The 11,398-nt window shown below is 39.5% G+C and overlaps 1 protein-coding gene across 1 annotated transcript; it reads left to right on the top strand.

Moving 5' to 3' along the window:
• The first annotated feature begins 5,045 nt into the window (after positions 1–5,045).
• LOC108077660 (serine protease grass-like) lies at positions 5,046–5,983 on the top strand. The gene is made up of 3 exons (XM_017171078.2): positions 5,046–5,233; positions 5,302–5,347; positions 5,407–5,983. Exons 1-3 carry the CDS (start codon positions 5,047–5,049, stop codon positions 5,981–5,983), a joined length of 810 nt encoding a protein of 269 aa, XP_017026567.1. The 5' UTR covers position 5,046.
• Positions 5,984–11,398: the final 5,415 nt, after the last annotated feature.

Here is an 11,398-nt window from a genome sequence, read left to right as displayed (position 1 = left end):
GGCGGTTGCCGTTGTCATTGTCACAACGTCGTATGCGGTTGTGACTGACGCAAATGTTTCGCTTTGAGGCAATTAACGAGGCCCGAAAACAGGCGAGTGGTGGATACCAAAAAAAGAAAAAAAAGAAAAAGAAATGCAGTAGAGACCAAAAGTGAGGCTCTTCGATGTATTCCTTTTTTTTTGGTTTTTTTTTCTTTTTGTTGTATTTTTGCAGCTCTATTTTCCGGCTTGTAATAAAATGGCAAACGTATGCCTGGCAATCAATAACCCCCGCTCTGAAAAGCATGCCACCGTGTTTTTTTTAAGAGCTCACCGAAAAAACCACAACGTTGCAAGGACATGCTGCCAAACAGGTGGGGTAGCGGTAGGGGTAGAAGCCGAAGGGAGGAGCAACCAACAAGCGACTTAATACAGGCCAACTTGATGAAGATACAAGACAGATGGATAACGGCAGGTGAGCCGGGCATACAAATAAGAAAATTTTCCCTCCTTTCAGCGCGGCAAAGAGAGCGGCAAACGGACAAAACTTTTAAACAAGATTCGGCACTCACAAACACACAGACTCACCGTTGCCAAACAGACTCGGACTCAGCCTCTTTTATGCTCGTCCATAGTCCAATACAAATCGTTACCAATTTTCAGCCGGACGGAAGGCGGCTATCGATGGGGAGAGGGAGGGCGTGGTCGGTTGCAGGCCATAAGCAATGGTCAACTATATGGACAAACAGGCGGCGCACACCTTTCATTTATTGTTCGTGTCGGTTCTTCTACCCCCGTCCACGTGGCGTATACGTAACGTGGGGCATGCTCATACGGCAGAGCATGCACTGAGGAAAATATGATAAATTAAAACTAAGAGAAACTTAAGCCTTGTTTTTACATTTTAAAATATATTACTGAGTGATTGATATTTTAAAATTACAAAAAGCTTTTTGTTTCACTTATTAAAATTCTACGTGCATGTTTTATTTAGTGAGTAACACTTTTAAGTTGGAAAATAAATTCTAAAAAACGGGATTAATGATTATATTGCATTTTATTTAAATAAAAAATATATTTACTAACTAAAGAAAGTTAAATGTTAAAAAGAAAATGTTATAATTAAAAACCAACTAGAAACATTTACAAAATAATAATATTCTCAGTGTACAGCGCCAAATTGCAGGTGGCCAATGTGGTGAAGCTGGTGGCTGCGGAGTGGTCCTGGATGTGGTGCATCGGCTTTATGTTGTGTATGTGTCTGGCCGGGGTCTTTACGTTGGCTTGATTGGATTTGCCGATGCAAATGAAGAATCCAATTTTTAAAGTTTGTTTTTCGTTATCGTTACGGCTCTTGTTAGTGGTGGAAAAGCTCCCCGAGTTGTGTCTCCGTCACCGCTTTTCCTTTTCCTTTTGCCTTTGCCTTTGCCGCTTTCTCATGCAGCTCACGACACACAGGACGACTTGGACACTCTTCTGACTACTTCTCCAACTGCCCATTTTTTATATGCTCCGTCGTCCACGTTTGTTTTATACGCTCTGAGATGCTTTTTTCCTATATTTCTTTTTCGTTTTTGTTTCCTTCCTTTTCGACCCGTTTTGTTGGTCACATCAGCATCCAACTGGGCTGACACAAAGCGTCAGGAGGAACGGCCAACAATAACCAGGGACAATTCAAACAAACCGACAAGGGAGGTACCAAAAAAAAAAAACACAAAAATTTGTTTGCTGCACAACATGATTAAAAAAAAAAAAAAAAAAAAAAAAAAACAGGGCAAAATTTGAAAAAGAAAAGTTTTGCTTTTTGGTTTGGCACGCCATTTGTTTGTGTCCCGTTGCCTTTTGCCTTACCACAAAATCGAATTTTCACTTTTAAACAATTGACGTTACCACACACACAGCCACACATGCTGGCACACCTGCCTGGTTGGTATTTTCTATCTATTTTTTTTTATTTTTCGTACTGTGATCAACTTTTTCTGTTCGTTTATTTCTCCTTTTCCATTTCATGCCTTTCAATTTGTTGTTTACCCCTTGTTTTTCTTTATTTTCTCCGTTTTTTTATTTTCGTTTTTGGCCTGGTCAGCTTAATTCTGCTCTGGCAAGTGCCTCTCATCGTTGCCATTGGCTTTTGTGTTCAGTTTATTTGGCAAATAAATTTACCAACTATTTTGCTAAGCTGGCTTGTAGGCCAGGAGGGGGGGTTCTGTTTTGGAAATCAACAGAAATACAACAAAAAACACAGGCATGCCGTAAAAAATTCACTTTTGCGGCAAATCGACAAATCGAAAGCGAAAAATGTCATTTTAATTATCGGCGTACAATCGGACAAAATGGTGTTTGCATTAAAAACAACATGATTTGCAGCCTCAATTCGTTTCAAAGCGCGTTGCGAGTTGTGTGAGTGTCGTGTTATAAGCACATCCGATCATCTGTAATAATCAATTAAGCCGCGGGCAATGCAAAAGCATCGCATTCAACGAAAACATGGCATTTGCCAATTTGTTTATTTGCAATTATTAGAATTAACAATGCATCGATGATTGATGCGAAATTAGCGCTGTGACAACATTAACGATATTCGAGTTATCGTTCCGCGAATAGAAACGAGAACGCAATGAGCAATTAGTGGGAATGAAATTTGATAACTCATTTTAGTTGGCAGCCCGTTGGAAACGAGCTTATTAAATAATTGAGCACCGATTGCCGGCAATTTATCACAAATGATTTTTACACAAGTGCAGGCCAGGAAAAACAAGAGGAGCGCTTCACGCCATCGAATGGTGCTTATAAATCTTTGGCAATACGATCCCCTGACAGGCAGCTACAATTACATACACTCGGCAATCGACGGCATATCGATAAATTAATCAACGTTCTCGGGGCAAATGCTTCCAGGAAGATGGGCGGTTCCATTAAATCGCCAGATGCTATTTTAAGAAGCGAGCCAGGAGCCAAACAGAGCTCCTGCTCATGCTCCTTATCCGCATCCTTAGCCTGGTGCCTTGCCATTAATGTTTTACTGGCCAATGGCATGGTCAGCGGCACTGAAAATTAGCCCAAAACGCATATGCCATAAATCCTGTCCGGGGCTGAGAGCCAGACAACCGCTCAAACTATGAAACGAAACTTTATTGACCCACAAATAACGTGCAGATAATTACAAAAACAAAGGCAACTGCCCCCAGGAAAACAAATGTGTCCGTTGTGGGGGATGGAAAAAAAAGAGAAAAAAATTTCGGAAATAAGAAAGCTTTGAGATAAGACTATAGAATACCCCTTGACAATATATTGCTTACATCAAATGAGAATAAGGGAAATGTCTATTGAAGTAGGTATCTGAATTTGGCAAAGTTATATCAATATTTTACCATTTAGTTACATAAAAAATATATCAAGTTGTTTGCCAAAATGTACTTTTAATATTTATTTTAAATCTCCCTATATCTAACCGCTATTTATTAATTGAATCGTGACTTCTGATAACAAATTAAAAACTCTAATAAAATATATACCCTTTCTCTATTGCAATTACAGGGTATAGAAAAAGGAAAATACTGTTACCATACTATGGCAAAGTGGAAAAACTACTTACAAGTATGTTAACATGCGCAATTGTTGCCGTTGTCCAGCTCCAGCTCCAGCTCTAGACCTCCGGGCAAACTCAAGCCAAGAAGCAACAGCAACAATGCCACGGAAATCTTTTCTTTTCCTGTCCAAGTTTTTCCCCCCACCACCACCTCTGCGCCGCTGTGGGTTTTCCCAAAGATGCTCAAGTTTATTTGTTGTGGTCATGGCAGAAAGTAATCCAAAAGATAAAATACAATAAAATAAAAGGCCAGGGCGGTGAGTTATGTCCGGACTAGGTAGTTGTTGTTGCTGCCACTGCCGCTGGTGCAGCAGGTCGCATAGACAATACCTTAAAGCAACCCATGTGTTGTCGTCTGTCGAGCCGAGTGTGCATAATTTATATGGCGAGCTTCACATGTTTTTGGCTAAATTATTTCCCTGGCCGGGAGCACGTTCTGCTCCTGCTGCTGCTGCTTCTGCTTCTGCTACGGCCACGCGGCCTTCAGGTCAACCGTTTGGGCCATAAATTTGGACGCCTGCCCTGCGACACGCTCTATGACATTATTGAACTTGAAAGGGATACGGACACGGGAAATGGCCAAGCAGCAAAACAATAAGCCCAAGCACTATGGAAGCCAAAAGCACACAAAAGCCACTGAATTGACCTTGTAAAATTGACCGGTTAACTGGGGAAAAAATAAATAAATTCAACGTGTGTGAGTTGGGAGAAATGTCTTAATCAGAGAAAGGCAAAGATTTAATATTAATCATTTTTGAATGATTCTAAGAAAATTTCTAGAAATATTAAAAATACTACGTCTTATTGCTTCAATTTAGTGGAATTGGTAGTTTAATGTTTAAAGTTAATAGGTTGTTCACACATGAACACGTATATATGTATGTATATAGATAAGAACGCATCTGTTAAGCATTAAATAAATCTCTGCCGCAGTGCACGGTCTAACACTTGTGTGCATAGCTATAAGAAACCGCCACTTGAGCCTATGTAACAAGTAACCCGAAATATGACCTCCTGTGAGCGGTCTGGGTTTGTTTAGGATATTTACGATCGGGTTGACATGTGCACCCTTATCGTACTTAAAATATTTCTCACGATCGGGAACTGTCCGATGCGTGGGTCTAGAACTAAGATGTACAATGTACATTCTCATGTTAGCTATATAAGCTAGGGTTTGAATGGAATAAAATCAGTTTCTTACAAAAACTCAGCAGATGAAGACTTCTTATTTTATTTTGGAGCTCTTTCAAGGTCTTAGGTTTAAATAGTAAATGAAAACAGATAAGGTTCTTAAGAAATTTAACAATTTTAATTAAAATTTAAATAATCTGCTGCAGAACCATATATGTACATATATTTATTGATGTATAATTATAGCTTGGCTCACTGATAAGCTATTGTCTTGATTTCTATGTGAATACTATGTTAGACCCATATCGCTGATTGTTCAGTCAATTGGCAGACGTTTTCTGGAAATAATGTCGACCGCTGCTTGGATTATAACATTCGCATTGCTGATATTCCATCAGGGATCAGCTCAGCTTCTGGACTCTGACTGTGGAGTTACTAGTGCTCCTATAGATGGTGAGAGCCCAAGTCCCTCTCCTTGGTTGGCACTAATTAGATCGAACAACCAAACATGCTCAGGTGTTCTTATTGATCAACGTAAGCTCATATATACGAATACATAATGGTATTGAGAGATGTCTTAAAAACCTGAACTATTCTCGCAGAATACGTGATAACAGCTGCCAGTTGTATAATAAACAGCACCCAAACGTAAATAACTCAAGATTTTTAGTTTGAACCTAATTAATATAAAAGTTTCCTTTGAATAGCCTTGTTCGCTTGGGTGATTCCGACGGATCCCATCGCTATGAGGAGTACTACGCCGTGGCTGCCATCGTTCATTACTTGTTCCACGAAAGCGAGTACCTAAGCGACTTGGCTCTCCTTAAGCTGCAGAGTAAGGTTACCTACAAGCCGCATATTCGGCCGATTTGCGTTCTGCTGAATAGTGAGAAAAAGGCCGAGGTGGACGAATTCAAGGATTTCTATATTACACATTGGGGCCTGAACGAGTTCCGATTCTTTCCAAGCCCAAGAACAAATACCATTAGTCGCCTCAATGGGAATCAGTGCCTTGATGTATACAACTCCGCTCCCGAGAGTTCTCAGATCTGTGCACAGTTCAATAGCGGTGCCAATTGTCTTGAGCACGGCAGTCCTTTGAGCGGAATGATTAATTATAAGGATACACAACGCACCACCCTTTACGGCATTCAGAGCTACGGCACTACCAGGACCTGTATGTTTACCGATATCATGAGCCATGTTGACTGGATAGCTGAACACGTCTTTGAAGCCTATATAATAAAACTAGAGATTCCTAAGATGAAAACGTTTCCAAACTAAATCTGTAAATATGTAAATATAAAAAATTAAAAATTTTGAACTGTTATCTCCTCTAAGTATTTTTCTACGATTGCTCAAGGTATTGTATTTAAAATACTTAACCATTTTTCAAATTCAAAGTTAAATAAAAAAAATCCATGAATTTCGCTTTTACTGCTTAAAAAAAAAAGGAGCATAATAAAGACCGTTTTTTGGTCTGGATTTTATGAAGCAAGTGAGAAAATATATTCATTGGCCCAAGTTTAAAGCCAAAAGCCACTCCCGTCTTTGCTATTTATGTTGTTGCGGCTGCAATTGCTTTGGGACCATTTAGCATTTTTAAAGTAACCACATGGGGCCAGGACCAACAGCCGATATGGCCCGAACCGTAATGGCAAAAGGAGGCAGAAAGGTGGTGCTTTGTCGGTCGGCTCTGAAGTATTATAAAACTCTAAACAGGCGCAAAAAGTTTCGCCAAAGAAAATGCTCTTAATTTGATTTCTTCAACGCCCCTGGAGTGCAGTATGGCGGCCGGGGCGGCGCTGCCTAAATGTGCGTGTATTTTATAAATATATATATCCCTACGAAAATATAGGTATATATATTCCAGGGGGGGCCGACGGCTAAGGGCTAAGTCAAGGTATAATAAAAAGGCTTGGGCACAAAAGTTTTTAATAAAGTTTTTATACCCTTGCAGCGAGCTGAGACGGGGGCAAAATGGAAATAATTGAGGCAATTTGTTATGAATGAAACAAAGGTATGGCTGTGCAGAGGCAAAAGGTGATGGTCAGATACTAGGGATGGGATGGGGTTGCTCCCTGGAATGCTTGACCCTATAATCGCTTTGATCCATGTCCATGAAACTTGGAGATTCCTAAGCGAGTAAAGCAGTTGCAACTTTAAGTTTCGAGGTCGTAGAGCAACATGCCCTGTTTCTCGTTTCCCAATGCAGTTTGAATTTCATTTCAAAACAATTTGTAACCGTCTCTCTTCCATATAGACACACGCTCACACGCAGGCTCGCAGCAATCGACGTTTGGTTTGGCAGCTAAGCAAATTTGCAGCAAGTCTGCCGAGTCAGCAATGCAAGGATATGCCCCTGCCACCTTCTATACGTTCGATCGTATCCGGTTTCCAGACACTTGACAGAATATTTACTTAAATTTGATTTTAAATACTTTGAACTTGTAAATTTAAAAAGCTAGGTAAATTGTAATTATAGCAACTGTATTTTACAATTTCAATTAGGTTTCTTAAGTCTAAATATATACATTAATACTCCTTTTTAATACCCATTTTCTTCGAGTGTTCAATGCGTGAGCATGTCAATAGTTTTGCGCGTTCGCTGCGGCTCTCCGTTGCCTTTTTCTTTTTGATGAATTGACAGGCAATGCTATTTGTCAGCAGTCAATGTGTTTGTTACATTTTATTGCCAGCTGGTTGCCGCTGCTGATGCTGATGCTGTAGCTACTGCTGCTGCTGCTACTGCTGCCGATGTTGCTGCTGCTGCTGCTGTTGCATTGTTAATGTCAGGCGTTAGGGCATACGCTAAACATGGGGAGCGAGTTATTTGTCTGCATTTTATATGCAATTTCTCTATGCATCTCGCTGTTCGACAGACGGCCTGACAGGACAAAAGGACGAAAGGAAGGCGGAAAAAAAAACGTGGGGGCCAGAGCAGCTCCAGCAAATTGTGTTGTATTGTGCTCACTTGCATCCGACAGCCGACAGTTGAGAGGGGCTATGGAGCTGCATCCACAGAGCTCCTTCGATTTGCATGGTCGCTGTTTGAAATAGATTACGCATCCGGCGTGCCAATTGCCCTTTGATCAGTCCTTGAACATTGGTCCCAACGGGAGGCAGGTCACTGTTGTCAATCAACTCAATGGCTTTGCCTTTCCAATGATTGAATGCAATAAACTTTTTCCGCTCTTTACATTGAAAAGGAAGAAAGATTATCAATTTCAGCATGGCAGGTGCTGTTGCTCCGGTGACGACTTTTAATGAAATTCAGTTCAGGGGAAAAGTAGAAAGATTCGAGAATTCTATTAATTAAAACACCTGCAGGAGGCATCCTTTAACGCTTACTAGTAAAAGACAAGGCTAATGCAATCATGAGCATTTTTCCGCAGCAGTCTTGATTTGCATGGAAATTTATATTTTTTATTACTAGAGTCCTTTGATGCTGCCAAAGCAATGGGAAACTAAAAAGTTATAAAAAACAACCTAGGGATTTAGTTTCTGTTCAGATAGCTTTGAAAATTGTGTTATCCTAGGTCAAGGATTGCTTATAAAATCAGTAAACCTTAAATAGCTATAAAAATATAAAATTTTACTCACGCCCTAATGACGTTGCTGCCGAAAAATAACTCAGAAATCAGCGACCGTCTGGTTTCGTATGTGGTTTCCTTTTAAAATGCATTTTTCTCTCTTTTCGTTGCGTTTTATAAATAAGTGCATGTCAACATAAATTAAAATACTCCCGGTTGATTAATAATGCACAAGGAAAATGTCACAAAGAAATATGATTGTGCGACGGTTGATTCCCTCACTTAATTCCCTCCTCTCCTTCGGTAACTCACTCAAAAGTAACCTGAACGAATCAGCAGCAACGACATTCAGAAAATGTAACAAAGGACACACAGTTCCATTGGAGAAGCCAAATTTTAAATACTCTCTAAGTAAATATATAATAATTAAGTAAAATAATATAGTTTTTAGACGAAGATACAAAGGTTTATTGAGCTTAGCTTAAATGATAACAAACTGATTTTTATTTCTTTACCTTTTAAATATTTCATTGTTTGAAAAATAATAAAAATTATTAATTGTAATAAAGTAATATAAAATAAAATACTCTGTTTCATCATTAATATTTATTTTAGAAGGTAAATAAATAAAACCCTTCTAGAACTAATCATCTCTTTAAAACAAACAAGTTAAGTAAATAAAACAAAACCCTTTCAAAATCTACTACACTCAGTCTTCGTGCAAGTGTATGAAAATATTTTATGCCAGCACAAAAATAAAGTCATTAAAATTGTAAATATGTGTACAGGACCGAACAGGAGCTGAGGAACCTCCGGGTGGAGTTCACAGGGAAAGAAAAGGGGGGCCGAGAGGAGATGACGCGGCCATCCTGTGTGCGTGCAAGAAATGGAAATGCGGTTAATTTCCGTAAAGTGTGCAATAATTTCTGGCACTGAGCATAAGCAAGTGCACCCAGCACGTGTGAGTGTGTGTGTGTGTGTGAGCGACTGAGTGTACAAGAATATATATTTGTGCTCGTGCGAGTGCAGCACAACAAAAGGCAAAGAGTTAAATAACTGCCACGCCTCCCCGCCCCTTGCAAGTAAATCTCTTTGGCAGCCTGCGAAGACGGAACTAACGAACAAACGGACATTCATCAATATAAATCAACCGGCGGCCACAGGCCAGGCCCAGTTGCCGGGATTTGGGAGCATGGGGGATACCACCACATCTAGAGATGGCAGAAATGCCGAAACCAGATAATCTTCACAGTTACGATTATTGGTAAAATGCCTTATTTTTATACTTACATATTACATATTAAATTAGAAACTCTACTATTATTTCATAAAATATCATATCCCCTATACACGACTTGCTGCGATATATTTCTTCTTCGATATATTTTATATATTATATATATTCGCGATAAACTTTCCTGCCCAAAACCCGAATCAAGGCAGGAGCAAGAGGCCGCCCCAGAGGAATAAATAAAAACATTTTTTGTACAAAAATTGCTGTGAATTGGTTGGCAAGCAGGGTCAGCGAAAGAATGGAAAGGCGGCGGGCAACGGGCGGCTGTAAAAATGTTGGCCAAAGAAATATTTTCACATTTTTATTTATTTTCCTTTATTTGGCAAAATGGCAAGCGGACGGCTTCGGCCGGTTCTTGGTCCTTGGTCCTGCATGTCCTTGCAGCTGCTGTTGGCTGTTGCCACAGTAGCATTTTCGTTTCATTATGTTCCGCGTGCCTAAAGGATTGCAATATATATTTGGATTTTTTTTTTTGAATCGTTTGCATGTTGCAAGGGAGCAGCCTCAGTGGAAATGGTTTTCCTCTTTCGCACACAACAACACAAGCGTTGAGGCCACGCATTTTGACTTCGGTATTTGCGGCTTTTTATGTAATTCATGGTCATTCCACATATGCATGTGCCTGCAAATTTACTGCCTGGCAAAAAGAAAAAAAGAACAACGTTTATGCACGGATTTGGGGAAAAAGAAGCCTTTCCGAAAATCACGTTATTTATGCGTTTTTCCGTACAGTTGCCGCCGAGATGATGCAATTAAAGCAAACAAGCATGGGTGCAAAATGTCAAAAAGGATATCAACTACAAGCCATTTCAGTTGCCAGCAAAAACAGGAGAACTTGCTAGTAAAAAAATCTTAGAACTTGGCAAAATAAGTATTTTTGAAATATTTGTCAAGCTAAAACATATTCAATTACATCCTGTACATATATTATATTAATATTTAAGCACATATTTTATGAGCGAATCTACCTCACAAAGCCATGATACCCTTTTGATACGCTATAGTGTATTTCAATCACTCATTAAAAAAAGTTAAATCAGAAATTCGGAATATTTATCCAACAGTTCAAGAGAATAAAATATTTCATTCACTCACAGAGCACAACAAAAAAAGACACTGCAAACTATGTATCCTGGGAATGTGGGATAAAAAAAGTTGGCAATTTACTCTCATTGAACTTGCGTTGAAACTCAACAAACTTTATTTTTCAGTGCATTTGAATGGCGGTGCATTTTATTTGTCATTTCCGGTTTGTGCCGGAAGTTGAAATTATTGAAATCAAACGGAAATGCAGCGAAGCAAATGCATACAAAAAAACCTGCCGCCGAAAAGTGCGCTTAAAGCATGACTCCGTTTGTACACCGATCCATCTGTCCTGCTGTGCGCGTGTGTTTGGTGTGTGTGTGTGCATTTGTCTGTGCAAAGCCCATAAATAAATATATAAATTTAAATAAATGCAGCCACAATACAGCCGCCGCCCGCTCACAGTTTGTTTGTCAATAAATCAGAATACTTATCAACGTCACACGACCGCAAAGAATGAAGGCAAACAGCATAAGCGACCATCACCATCACCACCCCCACCAGCAGCTCAAGAACCAGAAGTCTCTGCGTCTGCAACGGTTTATTACGCGCGATTAAATTCATTAAAGAAGTACGTACGCCTGCCAGGCTACATCGGGCGGAAGGAAAACATGAGCAGGCGGCACAGGTTCCTCGGAAATCAGCTGAAAATTGGGGGTCTAGATCTCGAAACCCTCTGACATGGGAAGGACACTAAGAAAAATATTTTAAAAATATTTAAAAAATATTTTGTAATACCTATATGTTATTATAAGTAAATATTTTATTTAATAACAAAAATTATATATA

This window comes from Drosophila kikkawai, chromosome 3R (assembly GCF_030179895.1).
Source record: "Drosophila kikkawai strain 14028-0561.14 chromosome 3R, DkikHiC1v2, whole genome shotgun sequence".
In the NCBI taxonomy this organism is placed as follows: Eukaryota; Metazoa; Arthropoda; class Insecta; order Diptera; family Drosophilidae; genus Drosophila; species Drosophila kikkawai.
The sequence above is the reverse complement of the archived record's forward strand: the minus strand, read 5'-3'. Positions and strand labels throughout refer to the sequence as shown.

Coding starts and splice junctions, on each gene's coding strand:
- LOC108077660 (XM_017171078.2), top strand. CDS start 5,047: ATGTCGACCGCTGCTTGGATTATAACATTCGCATTGCTGATATTCCAT. Junction 5,234..5,301: donor AGGTGTTCTTATTGATCAAC/GTAAGCTCATAT, acceptor CTATTCTCGCAG/AATACGTGATAACAGCTGCC. Junction 5,348..5,406: donor ATAATAAACAGCACCCAAAC/GTAAATAACTCA, acceptor TCCTTTGAATAG/CCTTGTTCGCTTGGGTGATT.